The sequence below is a fragment of the Rhinoderma darwinii genome, chromosome 6 (assembly GCF_050947455.1).
Source record: "Rhinoderma darwinii isolate aRhiDar2 chromosome 6, aRhiDar2.hap1, whole genome shotgun sequence".
Taxonomy (NCBI): Eukaryota; Metazoa; Chordata; class Amphibia; order Anura; family Rhinodermatidae; genus Rhinoderma; species Rhinoderma darwinii.
In genome coordinates, this window is record NC_134692.1 from 56624035 (window position 1) to 56643802 (window position 19768).

General features: G+C 40.6%; 1 protein-coding gene across 3 annotated transcripts in view; it reads left to right on the top strand.

The window, feature by feature from the left end:
• The window catches only part of NBEAL1 (neurobeachin like 1), a 147779-nt gene that overhangs the window by 125522 nt on the left and 2489 nt on the right, over window positions 1–19768 (top strand). For all 3 annotated transcript variants that reach the window (XM_075829793.1, XM_075829791.1, XM_075829792.1), the window contains 11 exons: window positions 242–359; window positions 1228–1325; window positions 2953–3069; window positions 4215–4304; window positions 6100–6209; window positions 8089–8261; window positions 10351–10445; window positions 14190–14306; window positions 14399–14560; window positions 16529–16677; window positions 19028–19163. In XM_075829793.1, coding sequence (XP_075685908.1) covers window positions 242–359; window positions 1228–1325; window positions 2953–3069; window positions 4215–4304; window positions 6100–6209; window positions 8089–8261; window positions 10351–10445; window positions 14190–14306; window positions 14399–14560; window positions 16529–16677; window positions 19028–19163 — 1365 coding nt within the window. The remainder of the gene's footprint in view (window positions 1–241; window positions 360–1227; window positions 1326–2952; window positions 3070–4214; window positions 4305–6099; window positions 6210–8088; window positions 8262–10350; window positions 10446–14189; window positions 14307–14398; window positions 14561–16528; window positions 16678–19027; window positions 19164–19768) is intronic.

Below are 19768 nucleotides of genomic sequence, written 5' to 3' on the forward strand. Positions count from 1 at the left end.
CCATAGACTGGAGTCTATGGAGGGATGCGTGAAGTGCAAAAAAAATAGGACATGTCCTATTTTTTCATGGACCCTTCACACGCTCCGTTGAAACAACGGTCATGTGAATGGCCCCATTGAAATACATGAGTCCGTGTGACTGCCATAGTTTTCACGACCGTCACATGGACGTGATACACGATCGTCTGATTGATCCCTAACTGAAATTTTATATTTACTACTTCCAACCTCTTATCACCAGGAGTCAGAATATGTTTCCGCCCATCTTCATGAATGGATTGATCTGATCTTTGGCTATAAGCAGAGGGGGACAGCAGCTGTGGAGGCGCTCAATGTGTTTTATTACTGTAGCTATGAAGGTATTTATTTTATATTTAGTATTGGTGTTCTTATAATATATTATCACTGATGCATACTTTCAGATTGAAGAGGCTGCTGCTAATCTGTGATATATGGGATCAGTAAACCTTTTAGTTATAAAGGGGTTGTCTTATGAAGACAACACTGTTCATATGCCTTACTAGGAGAACAGCGCCCGTTCTGGTGGACTTAAATTTTAATGGCTGCCATTTTATACTACATTTTCCCTGCAGCGGCCAAAGCAGGGGAAATTCCTGGCTGGCCATGGCTATGATTTGCAAAATCGGCTGTTTGCCAGGGTAGCCGGACTCACAGCAATTATATATAAAAGTGTTGTCTCTGATTAGACTACCCCTTTAAATAAGATAATAAAACCATAATACAACCATGCTTAAATGAACTCCACCCAACACCATACAGAGAGTCTCAAAGTATATTTGGTGATCAGTAGTTTTTAAATCGGTTAAAGGGGTTTACGTGTTTCTAAAATTGATGGCATATCCTTAGGATAGGTAATCGATATTAGATTGGTGGGGGTCAGACTCTTGGCACTCCCACCGATCAGCTGTTTGAAGGGGCCGCAGTGCTTGTACAAGTGAATGGGACAGTGGTTCAATAAGTTGCACGGCCGCTACAAATGTATTGGGTCATGCAAGTACGAACGAAGAGGATAACCATGTAAACCATAAAGAGGCTGTGGGGCTTGTACGAGCCCCGCAGCCCCTTCAAACAGCTGATTGGTGTGGGTGCTGAGAGTTGGACTCCCAACGATTGAATATTGTTTGTCATTTATTTTAGAAACCCGGAAAACCCCTTTAATGCTTCTATTCATAGAAAGGAAAAAGATAAACTGTTTGTATGCTTCAGGTGCAGTGGACCTAGATGCAATTGCAGATGAAAAAGAAAGGAAAGCAATAGAAGGAATGATCAACAATTTTGGGCAAACACCGTGTCAGCTGTTGAAGGTATGAAAATTAATTTGATTGTATTAAACAAAAATTATAGCTTTTCTATTCTTTCTACATCACGAACTCCTGTTTTTTCATTCATAACACAGTATACAGACTTCCAAGATGAAAGATCATAGAAAATGTTGGATCAGTGCATGGTCTTTTAACAGGGGGTAGCACAGCATAAAAGTAGAGTAGACATGACCTGGGTTGTTTTGTGTTTTTTTTCAATAAAAAAAATGCACGCACAAAAAAAATCACCCTTGCTCACACTGTTCTGTCTTTAATGCATGTGCTTTAGATCGAAGACTTTCCCCTGCTACATTTCCACTGACCAGGTCCTCGGAGGGTCCTGTAAGGGAAAGATAGCTGTCACCCAGGCTCTCCCACCAGCTTCTACATCAGGATCAGTGCTGAACCATTGCGTGATTTCCTAGCAATCCAACAATGTACCAATTTTTGAACAATAGTGGATTGTCAAGAATTCTAGACCATCCGGTTTTGGATTAAGGGAAATTTTATCGTTTTAGTGCACACTCGCGGTACATCAGTAACGGCAAATTATGACATAACACCAACATACTATTTATTAAGGTTGATTATTAGTGGAAATCATTTAAGGTACAGCATTGTCACTTAGTAAAGGCAGACTTTGTAAAAAAAAAAACTTGCCAAGCCAGAACTAAAGCTTTATGTCTGAAGGGGTTTTTCCTCACAATAATGTTATGACATGTCAATAGAGCGTGGCATAATAAAATGTATTGGTGTAAAATCAGGCAGAATTTTGTATTCATTCGTTGGGCATCAGTGCTATATTTCTTCTCTACACCGGCCTCCTCTTTAGGTAGCTTTTTCCGCACTCCCTTCTTGTACGACCGTTATTTGAGAATTATACTGCAGTCAGGATCAGATTATCAGTGCTTTATAAAGAAGAAAAAGAGCAGCAAGGCCTGATGAAGTTAAACTCAGTTGGCTATACACCTTAGATATTTGTTGGTAGTGTCCGCCACTTTTGAAAAGGGAGAAGGAGAGACGAGGGTCAAGCAGAAGTAGCAACCTAAAGGAGGAGGCCGATCTGATCATTTGTTTCTTTAGAAGATTACTGGTATGTATGTATATATGTTCTACTTAGAGCTGTCATTTCAGCTGTTGCCAATTCGTTAACTTTGAGCTATACCACAGCCACAGTTCGGGTCAGTTCACATGGCGGATTATGCGTGGCGGGTCCTTCTGCAAAATCCGTCATGCAATTATTCCTCCTTCCATTGACTTCAATGGGAGGTTTGGGCGGAATCCACACGAAGATCAGGTAGGACGCTTCTTTTTCCCGCTAGCTGAAAAAAATCAGCTAGCGGGAAAAAGAAGCGTCCGACTCCCATTGAAATGAAAGGGAGAAGGAATCTTGCTGCGGAATCCGCCCCAAAAATTCTGCCGTATGAACAGGGCCTAATAGTTTCATTTAGCAGCTGGTAGTGTTGATAGTGTTGATCTCAATGAAATGTACATCACTTTAACCATTAGCTTTTTAGTGGATTTGCAGAGTGTACGCTTTAGAACGCAGTATAATAGTTGAATTGCCTCATTTTGTGTGAAATAAATATTTCTTTTAATTATTTATGAACTTTAACCAAATACAATACAGGAACCTCATCCAGCTCGGCTATCTGCAGAGGAAGCTTTACTGAAACAGACCAAACTAGACAATGGAACATTGAACTTGTTCCAAAACCTCACAGAGCTGAAGTCTTTCTTTATAAAGGTACTTTGTCGCAAAATGTTAACAATAAAACAGTAGTATGTCACATTTTGACTAGCCTGCCCCACCATATAAATTAACAGGCTAATGGCACCTGTACCATTAGCCTGTTAATTTACACGCTGCCTTAGATGGTACTGCATGTACCTGCACCCAGTGCCATCACCAGGATCGGGTGTCACACTGAGAGATAAATCCTGTACTGTGACAGGAACTCAAATAATCTGTTCCCAGTCACTAAAAGCCCTGCACACAGTGCTCATATTGAGCTATGTGGTCCTGAATGCAGAAGCGGGTGCTTCTGCATTCGGGTGGTTGCTAGGGATCCCTGTGACATTATTAATGACGTTGCAGGGATTCCATGTGTAGAGGGAACAGAACATTTCTTGGGGACATTAAGAAAATACGTGATCTTTGTCTTCTCTGCAATTATTTGTATACAGTTTATTGATATCCGTGATCTAATGGGTTGTTACCATTAGATCACGGTTATTGGTGATCTGTATATGGGGACAACAGGGGAACAGATAATGTGTACCCTGCTGCCCTGAGCCCCAATAATGTAAATTAAATACATAAAAAATCAATACAAATGCAGGGATTATTAATAAAACAACATTTTCCAGAGGAGTCCGGTGCATACTCAAGTTCATATCACGCAGAATTTGTTACTCCCAAACATTACCCCCCAGCCACCAATTTTTAGCTGTTCTAACCTGGCTCTATCTGCTTTTGTTCCTTCACTAAAATAAATTCTGTACCTGGATGATTATCACCCATACTGCGGGGAGGAGATACATGTAAGACTAAATTTTGGTCTGTACGTTACGCAATGCACACTTATATGGCATTACTATGGCATGGGATAATTGGAGGATTCATTTTTGGAGTAAATATTATTGAATGAACAAAATACTTTAAAAAAGAATGTGAAAAAAATATATTTATAGCTTCAGTATTAAAAACTAAGAAAGACCTAGGTTCAGCAAAAAAAAAAATATATATATATATGGCCATTGCAATAACTGAAATTTTGCTCTTGAGATCAGGGTCCAAAACACCGGCTCATTAAAGGGTTAAATATGTAAAGTGGTTTATGCATCAACATTTTCATAAAGAAATATTATTTTTACTTTTTCTTTCTTTAGGGTATTAGTGATGAAATTCCTGTGGTTAAAGCCATTGTCCCAAAGACTCAATTACGTTCCTTTATATCTCAGGGGAGCCCAGAAACATTGGTGAGTTGCCAAATTGCATTTAGCTGAATAGAGAGGTTGATGTCGCCTATAAGTCCCATGACCCTTACAAAAAGGATCCTGAAACTTTGTGTTCATATATACACTTTATTAGAGACATCCATCTAGTAGCACATTGGACCTCCTTTGGCCTTCAGGACCACAGCAATTTGTTGTCATAGTTTCCACTAGGTTTAAGTTGAAATAATTCTGCAGGAATATTTGCCCATGCGGACAAGATAGCTTAGAGCAGTTGCCCCTAATGTGTCTTACTGCCGTAGGGTAAACAGCTGCCATGAAGGGATGAACTTGGTCGGACACAATGCTTATGTAAACCCTACTTGTTCAAACGTCCATCCACAGGTATCAGAGGACCCAGGGTATGCCAAGAAAACATTCCCCACACCATTACTCCATCTCCAGCATCCTGAACTGTTGACATCTGACAGGAGGGGTTCATCGATTCATTCTGCTTACGCCAAATTATGCCTCTCATCCGCATGGCGCAACAAGAATCTGGATTCATCAGACCAGGAAATGTTTTTCCGCTGCTCAGTGTTACATTTTTGCGCTCTTTTACTCACTGGAGCCTTGCCTTTCTGTTTTCCCTTAGACAGCAATGGCACTCTAACTGATCACCTGTTGTTATAGCCCATCCACGCTAAAGAATGACGAGTTGTGCGTCCGGACACATTAGTTAGAGCACCAGCATTCTATTTGGCTGCAATTTGCCTGACTTTGCACCGCCTGTTCATCACAACTATTCTTGACATCTTCCTCTGTCCCCTTTCGTCAACAAGTTTTTTACGTCCACAGGATTCTCTTTTGCTGGATGTTTTTCCTTGATCACACCATTCTCCGTATACTCTCGACAACGTTGCACGAGAACCCCACAAGGTTGGCAGTTTTTTAAATATTGGCCCCAGCTAGTCTAGCACTGATGACCATGCCTGGTTTGAAGATGCTCAGATCGCTTTTCCCTTTCTAATGTGGATTCACACGGAAACTGATCCACGGAAAATTTGCCCACTTGAATTTTTGCTGTACTCCAGGGTCACGTGCCGAATTTTCATACAGGGAAGCTCCAATCGTGAAAGACAAGGAGTCTCTAATAAAGTGACCATTCATTGTATATTGTCCTGGAAAACCCATGTGGCTTTTGCTATCAAAGGAACAGGTACATTATACTAATTTTACATTGAAAGGATAATAGAAATGTCACTCCCATAAAAATATAAGGATTTATGACCGCTGAAATGGATGGGAGTCAAGTGATGGTGAAATGTCATAGATTATTACATTCTACAAGAAGTAATAGAGTACAGCCCCTCCCCCAGAGACCATGGATGACAGAGGCCATGCATACAGGGCTTTAACCTTGTGTAAAGTGTATGCCATCTCGCCTTATCTAGGCTTCCAACAGTACAATATCATTAACTCCCCCCCCCCCCCCCCCACTCTTATGACAATGAGGTGATTCTGCTCATTCTTCCCAGTCTACACAGAAAAGCTGATGTGATCTACAGAAAACAGGAAGCCTGATGTCTGCTCTAGTGGCCAGTGTGAATACTGTAATATTTCAAGACATTTGTTTTTATCTGGACAGTCACATGAACAATAAACGCACAACCAAACATGTTTAATAAAATGTTAATAAAACCATGATTTAAGTCATTTTCTAATGATACGTTCCCTTTAATGAGACTTATTGTGTATGTGCACCGTAATGTTTACTAGTACAGTGGTAGGAAAATGTTAACTGTTTGTTATTATTCAATCTTCTTTTTGTCTGGTTTAGGTAACTGTAAGTCAGAGCCTAGTTATTGGAACCCATGGATGGCTGCCATATGACAAGAACATTTCAAATTATTTTACCTTTACCAAGGACCAAACTGTAACTAATCAAAAGTAAGTGTAAGATTACATAATTATGAGCACCTCAAGATAACTTTTTATTTAATTCAATCAAGATTTTTTTCAAGTAGTTTGTCTATGTTCATATTGCCATCAGTTGCTCCTTATAGAGCCTACTTCGGCAGTCCCAGCAGGTTTGACTGGAAGAAAAGGGCTGCATGAGGACGAAAACCATGATAGAACAATGATGATGATGATAGCGATGGATCAGACCATATAGTGTGAGGGAGTGTTGCAGGAGCCCAAATGTTATCATTTAAAGTGCGCCTCCAACCATCTGCACAAAAATCTGCCTCTGACTAAGGGAGGAGAATAGGATAACTAATTTTATTTATTTTTTTAAAATAAAGCATTCATTTCTATATTAGAGTTATGTATGTAAGCCATGCACTGGGGTAAAGCCAGCGCTGGGTCCACTGGGAGGTGCCTAGCTGCAGTGTCCCTAGGACTCGATTTCACAGAGGAAGGCTTGGGTGGAGTTGAGGTCCTGCTTGATGTGTGAGGGGCCCAGACTCAGGCCTCATGCACACGACCGTATTTTTTCACACCCGTAAATACTGGCGTAAATACGGGTCCGGTGTCACACGTATTCCACCCGTTTTGCACCAGTATTTACGAACCCGTGCTCGTAAATATGGGTCCGGTGTCACACGTATTCCACCCGTATTTACGAGCACGTTTTTGGCAGCAAAATAGCACTGCACTAATCGGCAGCCCCTTCTCTCTATCAGTGCAGGATAGAGAGAAGGGACAGCCTTTTCTGTAATAAAAGTTAAAGAAATTCATACTTACCCGGCCGTTGTCTTGGTGACGCGTCCCTCTCTTCACATCCAGCCCGACATCCCTGGATGACGCGGCAGTCCATGTGACCGCTGCAGCCTGTGATTGACCTGTGATTGGCTGCAGCGGTCACATGGCCTGAAACGTCATCCAGGACGTCGGCCCGGATGTCGAGAGGGACGCGTCACCAAGGCAACGGGCGGGAGACCGGACTGGAGGAAGCAGGAAGTTGTCGGTAAGTATGAACGTCTTTTATTTTTATTTTTTACAGGATAGGGGATACATGTCTTTTGTTTATGGCAGAGCGGGGAGATACCTCCCCGCTCTGCCATAGTTTTCATTGTAGTCCCGGCGGTAGTTACGCCACTGGGCTGTGGCCTGCAGACCGGGTAGTCCCCTGACCTCGCCTCACCTCGCAACGCTCCCGTAATCACGGGTGAACACACGCAGCCACCCATGATTACGGGAGCCCCATAGACTTCTATGGGATGCCCGTGCCGTTATTACGGCATGAAATAGGGCATGTTCTATCTTTTTTAACGGCACGGGTACCTTCCCGTGAGCAAACGGGAAGGTACCCGTGGATAACAGAAGCCTATGAGCCCGTTATTGCGGGTCGTAATAACGACCCGCAATAACGGGTGTTTTTACGGTCGTGTGCATGAGGCCTCAGAGAGGAAGCAAATGGGAGGAGGCATTGTGAGTATGGAAGATGTCATTGCAGTGACCATGACGGAGGGCTAATAATGTGAAATAAGACTGGCGACCCTGAAATTCCTACTTCCAGTCCCAGATGCATCCTCATGACTATACACATCAAGTGCACATATGAATACAGAATTTTTATTTTCTGATGGAGGCACGTTATAACTGTCGGGCTGTGTGAAGGGAAGCAGGGGATTTGGGACTCTGTATCAGAAAAACAAAGCTACAACCCCTATAAAGATGTATCACAAAAGTAATTGATACAGAATGTTAGTTCTTTAGAGGTAAACAACAAAACAATAGGTACACTGTAAATAAAAGTGAAATATACTATAGCTACATGGACAAATTAGGGGTAAAAAGTAATAAATTTAACTCTCATCTACAGAACTCAGAGGATCGTGTCTGGCCCATTCGCTCCTGGCCTTGAGATAACCTCAAAACTGTTTGTGGTGTCTCATGACGGGAAAGTGTTATTCAGTGGTGGTCACTGGGATAACAGCATCCGAGTCACTTCATTGGCTAAAGGCAAAGTGATTGGACAGCATATTCGGCATATGGGTGAGGATCTAATTATTCTACATTACCAAAAGTTTACAGGCTAACTTACCTGAAATTTAAAAAAAAAAATATATATATATATATATATATATGTTTGAGGGGTTTTGATTTAGTATAATACAATAAACAAGTTTTATTTCTGGTATGTCATTCCCTTTCTGGTAGACACAGGAGATACAGAGACACATCTTATCTTCAGGGCAAAGTTATCCTTTAATTCTACATATAGATTTACAGTTCAGAAATATAATTAGAATTTTCACAAAAAAGGCGGAGAATATAAAATAGCTGTTACTGTACGGTGCGATTATTTTAATGATTCCAGATCAAAATGCCTGCAATGGTATATTAAGCCTAATGAACAGGGGTCTTTTCTATTTTGTGGCTCTTGGCCAGCCATGTTCTCAATCTGAAGGAGAAGAGAACCTGATTTTGACAGATGACATTCCTCACTCTGCCTAATATATTCCATACACTGCATAGTTCGGTATTATCTGATGGCCTCCCAGTTTTGTGGGGAATTCCCTTTTAAAAGCTTTAATTTGAGGGGGGAAATAAGTTGACAGGACAGCAAGGGGAATCATAAGAGCAATGACAAGATTTTGGATACTACGCATTATATGTAACCTGGTTTTATAATTTGGTATATAGAGGGGCAATGATTTCACCATGGTTAGGGCCGGTCTTAGGTTGGATTGCACACATCAGGGTGTGCACCTATCTATACAGTCATATGTAATGGATGTCTATGGAGAGGACCCACCAGAATATAAAGTGATGGATGCAATGTATACATACATGAAGGGCTGGTGCTTTATATGATCGGGCACAGTCATCAGGCACCAATATATATGGCCAAACAAAGTTCCCCACGAGTCCCCTCAAAGGAGAGGAGGCAGCACACCAGCATGGATTCAAAGGTGTTTATTCACCCAGTGTATAAGTGGCAACGTTTCACCTTATCAATGAGAATACCTAATATATAGCTGTATACATAATAGGGATGTAAAAATCAGGGACCGGTGCTATTTTGGCGGGGTGCAGCTTATATGATCCAGTATATTTGGAGATGGATACAATGTAGATATACCTCAGGGCAGAGTTAGATCATCAGGAAGCTATACACAATATAGATGAATTGTGCATCAGAGGGAGGGTTATAGACCTGCAGTAATGCAATTGTATATATGGGGATGGCTACAAAACACACTCATAGACACACACTACTCACAGTCCTACTCCTCCTCTTTTGTGCAGGTCCTTAGTCATGTGACCACGACGTCACTAAAGGTCCTGCACCCATTCTAGTTGCGGTTTGCAATTTATCGAACCTCACCAAAAACAACGTTCTGGGTAAAGTTGTAACATTTTTGCCACAATTTTTGTGCAAATCACAGCAAAGCTGCAACATGTGAAAATATGCAGGGGGCAGTGTTCTATTAATTTGATGCCCCGCAGTCATGGAAGAGCTCCAGTGAGAAGGGATGTGCTGCTGAGGGTCAATGCATCGGGGGATATATGAGGAGGAGGTATGGACTCCTAGGAGTGGCTGGCGCTTCCCCATTACTCTCGGACAGTCCGCTCTCTGCTAATTTGCAGTGCGGCCGTTGTCCAGACATGGCAGTTGCATAGGTCGGGCACCCCTATAGCCGGCTCTGACCACATTGACATATTCCATGAAAATATTTGGGCATTATCTGTGAATACCGCTGACGTGAAATACAAAATTGATACACCCTTATGCCTTGTGCAGGGCGTGGAGTACGGGGTTTCTCTCTTTGGCATTCTTTAAATCCTTAAGTCATGCACCTCCCCCTCAGGGGGGGAGGTGACCAGAGTGTAATTGTAAATTTTATGTTTTGGGTTTTTTTTTTGTTAGAGATTTGTATCATGTCAGTATATCAGATACATTGTGATGTGATGTTTCTGTAACTAAACAGAGGACAAGCGATTATCAAGGCACTTTAGCTTCCTAAAATAAACTTGAAATCTAAAAACGTAATAGAGAGAGGTGCAGTGGAGTCAGCGGCACTGAAGACTAATGATCTCTATTTCTCTTACTTTTCCAATCCCGTCCCTGGTGTAATAGACATTGTGACCTGCCTAGCCACAGATTACTGTTGTATTAATCTTATTTCTGGCTCTCGGGACAGAACATGCATGATCTGGCAAATCTCACAACAGGTTGGTCATTTTATTTTTCTTATATAGTATTTATTTTCTGATATTAATTTTGGAGATTAACTTTTTTTTTTTTTCTAAAGAGGATCTAGATAGCCACCAGCCCTAAAAGAATAAAGTACAATAATAAAGTACACCTCCAGTTGCAAACCATTCTCTAGAAAAATAAGTTATAAGAATATGGATTTGTATTTTATTTTGTAGTATAAAGTAAATTGATATAAAGAAAACAGGAATGGTAACAAAAAAACTTGAATAGAAATACATTGCAACATTAAATTAAAAAAAGACTGGTCCCATCACGATATGATGGACCACTCCGACAAAATATTATAACATCCACTAAGGGGTACACGGTAACTGGAGCAAAACTCCCTATATACAATACAATGAAATTCTAAAGAATTCATGTGCTAAAGAAAAAAGGGACACAAGCAAAATAAAATACAGACCAATTACTAAAGAAAGTTGTTAAACCATCATACAGAAATGCTAAACTCTTATTCTAAGTCTAGACAAATAGATCAATGCAATGCAAAAATAAGACCATGTGTTAATAATGCAGCATAAAAAAGGCACGTAAAAAGCAAGTATATAAACATGCAAAAATCCTATGAAGTAGCGATGCTGCTCCTGGACCGGGGGTGTAAAAAACATTTGTGTATCTTCGCTCCTGTTAGTGGCTTTCTCTGGGGTAAAGTGCTAGTTAGAACAGTGTCCTTACATAACAATATAACAGACAAAACTGATTGAATAATTATTTTAATACATTATTATATCTGGCACGGTAACCACCATGAACAGCCTGCGGCCTAACAAAAAGTCATGTCGGCTCAGCGCATGTGTCATTTAAACACGTATGTGGTCAATAGATGGATATCACAAACATAACCACTAGTGACCGCTTAGGTAGTGAAGCTCAATCGAGCAGCGGTGACACACGCCGCTCTAACTTGAGCTTCTGACGTGTATATCATGCCTGCCCATAGGCACTACCTAGGGAGAGAGTAGTACGGCTAACCGCTACTCCCACAGCTGAACAGCTGATTCACTATCACTGCCGCCTGGTACACAGGTAGGCTCGGACGAGTCTGCAGCCCAGTAGCACCTAGGGAGATGAGAGACAGACATTAAAAGTCGCATCTTGTATCGCCCCTTTAAGTGAAAAGCTGACTGGTTATAATTAATGCTTGGAATATAAGCAGGAAATATCTCTGACGGAATTATTATTTTATTAACCCTAAGTTACAAACACAATTGCTAACAATATTTATGCCCCAACACTATGAGCATTTATCTCCACGAATAGATACAAGTGTATGTAAGAAACAATCGACACTATACACTGTATCTTCTGATGGTAGTTTGATCTGACATCACCTGGCGTCTAATTCACACTTGAGTTTTCCGCCACTGTACAGTAAAGTGCTCTTACTGACAGCACTCAAATACATACTTGCTGTCTATATATTTGAGCTTATAATTCAGATCTCGTACTATCTCTCCTTATTCCCACTCGGTAAGCTGTTAATAAAGTTTTCTATATAACGTTACAATAGTCAAGTGGGATTTGACAAGCGATTATAAGGTGTTCCAAAGGCACCGTTCACCCTATCACTATATATAGTATATTATACCCACCACAGCCGGGTTGCCATTAAATCTAATGATCCCATGCTTCTTGCCCTTATGTTCCTTGCCCTTATTAATTACCCACCATTGGTGGTGCACACTAGGGCCGCAATAATTTTATAAGATGCTTTGGATCTTCAAAGAGGTTTTCCAAATTAGATTGGTCTATCAATTGGGGACATCCAACCTATTGAACCAGAAGGGTAAAAAAATTACTATGTCTATATTTTATTTTGTATACTCTGTAAAATCTTAGATATATCAAATAAAAGTACATTTTTAGTGTTATACCAACTCTCCCAAACCCTCTTTCCTTTCCCCCTTACACTTAATATCAATCTACTGGTGGTCCAACCAGGTATAACCGTTTATACCAATAATAATTCAAGTATTACTACTATATTTTAGAACGTCCTATGGATCATCTGTACTTCATGTATGATATGGCTCAACATGTTACACACACCGTTCAGCCATAACATTATAACTACTGATGCGTGAAGTGAATAACATTGATTACAACTCTTACAATGACATATGTCAAGGGATGGGCAGCATCTATACTAGGCAGCAAGTAAACAGTCAGTTCTTGAAGTTTATGTGTTGGAAACAGAAAAAAATGGGCAAGTGTAAGGATCTGAGTGACTTTGAGGCCAGGATCACTCATGCAGTTTCAATGCTGTTTTTGAGGTCGATTTTGGTTCCGTTTTTTGAGCAAAACACAGGGGTGGACACAAAACAAAGGTGATGTATCAGTCTTTATACCTTTCGTTCCTTTTGGATTCACTTTGGGCTTTGGCTCAAAAACCTGAGCCAAAACTGCACAAAAAACTTCACCAAAACTGGGTGATCCTGACCTAAGAAGGGCAAAATTGTGATTGCTAGATGACTGGGTCAGAGCATCCCGAAAAAACAGCAGGTCTTGTGGGGTGTTCCTGGTATGCAGTGCTTAGTACCTACCTAAAAAGGTCAAAGGAAGGACAACTAGTAAATATGCGACAGTCATGGGAGCCGAAAGCTCACTGACATGAATCTACTCGGAGTAGAATTGCGATACTCACGGGAAGCTTGTATCTTGGGCATAAACTATATATCTGACAAGTGGATCAGATTAGCACTTACTAGAATTCTTTTTATATCTAAAAAATTAATAACTAGAGGTTGGAAAAGAGTGACCCCCCCCCCACCCGCCTCGGAAGAATAGCACCAATCATTTAATTCTGCTCGAGAAGCTCACATATAGAAGCATAGAGGGAAAATCTATATTTTATGAGCTTTGTGGTACATGGATTGGGTGGTTAGATGATATATACTTTCATATGATGAGACAGGTGTAAGTGATCGTTCCTGAGGTACTTAGGAATGTCCTCAACATTCCTCTATAATATATATAGGTATAAATAATTTTTTGTCCCCCATCATTCCCCTGGACTTTCCATGTTTTCTCTCTCAAAATAGGGTGAATGTCTCGTATATTTTTTTGGAGTGTTGTTTTAATCTACTTTGCATAATAAAAAAAAATTAGGAAACAATCATCATTGAGGCGTGTAGAAAACGTAGGCCAGCACGTATGGTCCGATCCAATGGAAAAGTGACTGTAAAACAAATAGCTGAAAAAGGTCATGTTGGCAATGATAGGTGCCAGAGCATCACAGCTTGCGTAGCCAGCAGTGTAGAGGTGGCGTGTGACTTCCTAAGAACGATCTGGTTAGAGAAGTCTGAGACTGCAGTGGCCATTTTTGAAAAGATGACAACAATGGAACGGCAGCAAGATTGTTCAGGATGAGATGTATAGTCAAATTTTTATTTTTAACTGGATGGTCACTTTAAGCTCACAGAATAATGGTGGCATAGCTTTTACCTTAATTTTTAGTTGGGAAATCCACCCTCAAAGGGCTTGAGTTTACAGCTTCAAGAAAAGTGGAACAATAGGTGGCACTATAGCGACCATTTTCTTCCTTCAGTAGGAGAGCTATTTTGCATACTCTTTCCCAGGGAACATAGCCCTAAAGAAACCCTACAAGCTAGATCTCTACAAGTAGAATCAGAGATAGTCACCCAGATGGAGAAAAGATACATTTATTATGTGAATAATCTATAATATATTCTTTGCAGGGTGGTGTTTCTGGCGACATCTCTGCTAAGCCTATACAGATCTTGTATGGACACACAGATGGAATAACTAGTGTTGGCATCAGCACAGAGCTGGACATGGCTGTTTCTGGAGCCAGAGTAAGATATTCTACAGCATTCAGCATAAATCTCTTACAAAAAATGGAGATGTGGAAAGTAGATTTTGTTGTTGATGGTTACTCCTGTTTTAGGATGGAACAGTAATTATTCACACAATCCAAAGTGGCCAATACGTGAGGACGCTGAAGCCACCAACTGACAGTTCACTTCTCATGACTATTCCTAATTTGGCAGTCTCCTGGGATGGACATATTGTCATTCATAGCAGCCTGGAGGGGAAGGGAACCCTAAAGGTAAGTCTTTCAGTGTTGCTGTTTACTAGATAATTCTTCTATTGGTTTCTTCTATATTGTGACTATTTTTAATTGTGTCATCGGGCAATTTTTTTTATTTTCTTTGTCATTATCTATATTAAAAATAATCCTAAAATCTTGCCGTTTTCGCTCTGGCCACTGAGCCTCACAATATATTGAAACCTGTTCTGCAGAGATCACTTCTCAGCAGTCATCTCATTATTATCACAGACGGGATTACAATGACTGGTAACACCTATATATAGATAACCCAAATCCACCATTGACAATAAGTCATGGACACATCTCCCCTCCTATACCTTCCTGCACAGTGACCTCTGCATCGGTCACAGAGCATGTCTAGAAAACGCTCACATAGAAGTCAATGGGACTTTTTCCTGGTTACAGTTTCCTATGGTGTATGTGGCTGCTGTAAAGCATCTCTAAGTGATGTTAACAGCAACTCCGGCAAGATGGCTCCACCCATAATCGTAAATGTACAAAAAAATAAGAATAAAAAAAATGTACAATCACAAAATTAAAACAGATTAGAAAAAAATATGGTTCCCTAGATGGTTTTAATTGAGAATTTTTTTTAGGTGACACTTTCCCTTTAAACCTGTTGCCCAGTCTCAATGCTTAAAGTGAATGTTTACCTTTTAACACCATGCTGTTTGCTGGTCCAACATAGTTACATAGGTTGAAAAAAGACACTTGTCCATCAACTTCAACCCTTCCCAGATCAATTACATGTCATTTATTGCTACATTAGTTATAACCCTTGTTATCATCTGTCATTACATAATCATCTAGCCCTTTTTTGAATGCTGGCACAGTATCTGCCATTACTACCTCTTTTGTCAGGGCATTCTATTGTTTATACTCTAAGTGTAAAACGTATATAGTGTGCCATATTCCTTTGTACAGTTCCTGAAATAAATAAGTCCTGTGCCAGTTCTTTATATTGACCGCAGATACATTTACGTGAGATCATCTCTAAGGCGTCTTTTTTCCAAGCTGAACAAGCCAAATTTTTCTTGCCTCCCATTGTAATAAAGACCTCTCATCTCATTTCATAAAACAGTATGCAGCAAACTCTAAAGCTCCCTCTAGTGGTGGCTGCAAGCAACCAGAATTTTATTTCCCTCTATACTTCTTAGCTAAGTAAATCAATGTGTACGTTCTACATTCTAGGTCTGCAGCTGCTGTACTCATTGTCCTTATGACACTACCTGCTCTGTTGTGGCCTTGTTTAGCCTTGTCAAAGGAAAGTCACTATCCACATTAATGGACACACATAAACACGCAAAAAATGGCAACAAGTTCGCTTGTAAGAGTGGTGGATATTGATGTGTATGGTATTTGGTATCAACACAGTGTCCCTGTAACAAGGCTGAACAAGGTCAAATCACATTGCAGAAACTTATGAGGACACAGGAATAAAGTTGCTGAATGCTTGGGGGCTTTAACTTCATACATGGAAAACTTGGCAAAGAATTAGCTTATTTTTTTTAAACTATTTTCTTCCATATTCTTCTTGTATAGTAAAAAGCCCTCCATATTTCTCATGGTTTAATTATTTTTTAAGGTGTATATAATCATTGACTGATTGTCCTTTTTGTATTATTTAATAATACATTACATGTAATAAATTTTCGTACAACTGTGTCATACTGAAGTTAAAAGCCTACATTTTAGGCCCTCTTCACATGGCGGTTTGGCCTTCCCCCAGAGGTATACTTCAAGAGGTCCCCCAATGTATACCTCTGCAAAGTTTCCCACTTTATGGCATACAGTGGAAACACCGCCCGGGGACTCCAGCCTTGGGGAAGCTCCTAAAGTCACTGCCCATATTTATCAGGCGCTCCGAAGTCCCTGGGCAGAGCGGCTGTGCAGGAAGATTCAGTGACATAACTGTCCATATTGGCACATTTGTAAAAAAAAAAAACTTTCTGTTTCCATTTGTAGAACAAGCATGCATTGCATCTCTATGGTGTGAATGGAAAATACCTGGGCACTGAGGGCCTAAAGGAGCAAATATTGGACATGTGTGTCAGCGGGGAAAACATTGTGATTGGAAGCCGCCAGGGACATCTTTCTATACGTGATCTGTACAGGTCAGTAATGGAGGCTAATCCGTATTAGAATGTCTGCTATAGGCTACCGTAGGCAGGTTGACTGCTGCACAGGTAGAATAGGTGTGTTTCCCAATTGATGAGCACATTACATCTGTTACAATGTACTAAAAAATATACAGAGGTTTTAACACTAAGGCCCAGTTCACACTGAGTTTTTTGGTGCTGATTTTAACGCGGAAACCGTGTCGGACTCTGCGCCAAAAAAAGTCCAAAATCGCCTTCCATTGATTTCAATGGAGACGGAGGCGTTTTTTCTCCCGAGCGACATTTTAGCCACTCACGAGAAAAAATAGCTGCATGTCCTTTCTTGCCACGGGTTCGGTCTCTGACCTCCCATTGAAATCAATGGGAGGCAGAAAAAGCATTTTTGGCTGCATTTTTTTGGCTGTGGTGCTCAATGGCCGCAGGCGAAAAATGCCACGAAAACCGCGGCAAGAAAGTGCAGGCAGATCAAAATCTGCCTTAGGGTATGTTCACACGGCTTATTTTCAGCTGTAAACGCCCAGAAAAACGGCAAAAAAACCGGAAGTTGAACGCATCCAAACGTCTGCCCATTGATTTCAATGGGAAAAAGGGTGTTTCATTCCAACGGGGCTTTTTTTTGCACGGCCGCTTGAAAAAACTGCGCGTTAAAAAACTCCTCGTAAAAAGAAGTGCATGTCACTTCTTGAGCAGTTTTTCATTGTGTCAATAGAAAGACTGCTCCAAAAACGGCCACAAAAAAACGCATCATTAACGCTCGATGCTTACAAATCAGCTGAAAATCAGAGGCTGTTTCCCCTTGAAAACCGCTCTGTATTATACAGCCGTTTTTTGTTTTGCGTGTGAACATACCATCAAAGTTCCTGAAGGAATTTTGAGGCCGTTTTTTTTCGTGTGAACTGGGCCTAAGATGTGATGTGAATTTAGCATCAGTCAGTGTCTTATTAAAAGCAATGTACTGCATGTTTAGGGTTAGTAAGTTTGCCTTTTTGATGTATTCCTAACCTAAAGCACCTAAACAAAGCAGTGAAATGTTAGCCCTATGTAGTGAAAATAGTAGAAACCAGTCAGATCAAGGCTTTCATTTTCTTAACCTGAACTACAGTGCATCTAAAATCTTATACGGAGTAGGTTGCAGAATGCATCTGTGCTGCTGTGGGGAGACTTTTATCATGAAGATGAATTCATCATGGAGCTAAAGATGTATTCAGACCTTGCAGTTGAGGCTTGGTTTTAACCATATCCGAAAACCACCTTTGTTTTTTATTGCGGTTTGATGCGTTTTTTTGATGCGGTTGCAGGAAAAGGCAACTGCATCGAAAAACACATCAAATTGCAGTAAAGACACATGCGGTTTTAACCAAACCGCAACGTCTGAATACACCCTTAGGCTTTATTCACACGAACGTGTTAAACGTCCGTGTGACGGCCATAGAAACAACGGGCGTCACACAGACCTATATAATTCAATGTGGCCGTTCACACGGCCGTTGTTTCATCGGACCGTGTGAAGGGTCCGTGAGAAAATAGGACATGTCCTATTTTTTCACCCATCCCTCCATAGACTCTAGTCTATGGGGGATGTGTGATATCACATCCCGCAGCGCAGAGCACGGATGCACCTCGGATGTGAAAAACGTCTGTTTTTCATGTCCGAGATGCGCAACGCGTGTGTGAATCTGGCCTTCGTGTGTATCCAAAGAGTATCATGTATTCAGCCCTGGCCCGTGCTCTTATTTAGGATATGCCCTGATAACCTGCTGGGATATGGGCCACACAGCCTTTACTAGGAAGGTTTCCGACTGTCTTTATCTTTAGCTATGCCACAAGATCTACTTGTTCTAAAAGAATCTGTCAGAGTGGACACATTTCTTTATATAGAGGAAGAACTCGCTCCTGGAACCAATATATATGTATAATCTCCAGACCTCTTGATACGCTCAGTGAAAGCTGAATTCTTGCCTTACAGACTGCGATATAATGAGACGTCTCCCTAGACCAATTTGATACATAAGGCATAAGTTTAATATTATTTGTGCTTTCTTGTTCTTCATACTAGATGATAATTGTATCGAAGCCTAGACATTGTGGACAAATAGTAACTAAATAGATATCAGATATAGTGTAAATATGATGACAAGTAAATCATGAAAATATAACGTACAATGATACCTAATATCTTTATAAAGACTAGATATTAGCAGTAGACCTTTGTTTTTCTGTGTAATGAATGGAAGAAACAATTATTTTGAAATGAGGACTATATATATATATATATATATATATATATATATAGTATGTATACAATAAAGAAAACTTAGTTACATTTGGTTTATATTATTTGCAGTTTGAGCCTCAGTGTTTCGCCTTTGAGCATGCGGGTTCCAATTCATTGTGTCTCTGTGACAAAAGAGAACAGTCACATCCTGGTGGGGCTAGAAGATGGCAAACTCATCATTGTTGGTGTTGGAAAGCCAGCAGAGGTAGGGATATTGGAAACGTAATGTCCCAGTTTGTTAGGGCACGTTAACAGCTGTGAAAAAATAAGTTGTACACGCAATAAAGTCAATCTCTATCTTTTACCATCATGTTTTTTTTAGTCCCAAAATTCTGTGCTGATTTCTTAATATATATAGTGATCATTGCTTTGTTTTTCTGAAACGGCTCCAAACCCCAGGGACATATCAGAAGTTTGGATCGTTGGGAGTCCGGGTGTTGAGACGCCCACCGTTACTAAAAAAAATGGTGCAGAAGCGCTCGGCTATGCGACCTGTGTCTTCTGCAGTGATCGGCGCTCCCTGTTAGGCTGAAGACAGATCACATATATTGTCTTCAGGCTGACGAGTAGCGCCGATCACAGCCGAAGATGCAGGGTGCTCAGCGGAATTCTTCTGCACCATCGTTTCAGCGACAGTGGTGGTTTTAGCACCCAGACCCCCACCGTTTCTAACTTCTGATATGTCTCTATGACATAGCAAATGTTTGATAAAAGTGCAGTTACTTTTTAAGCTGCTAATGAAGAAAAGGGTCCAACAACTAAAAAAACGCTATATAAGCAAACTTGGCCTCTGGTCTTCCTATGGTTCTA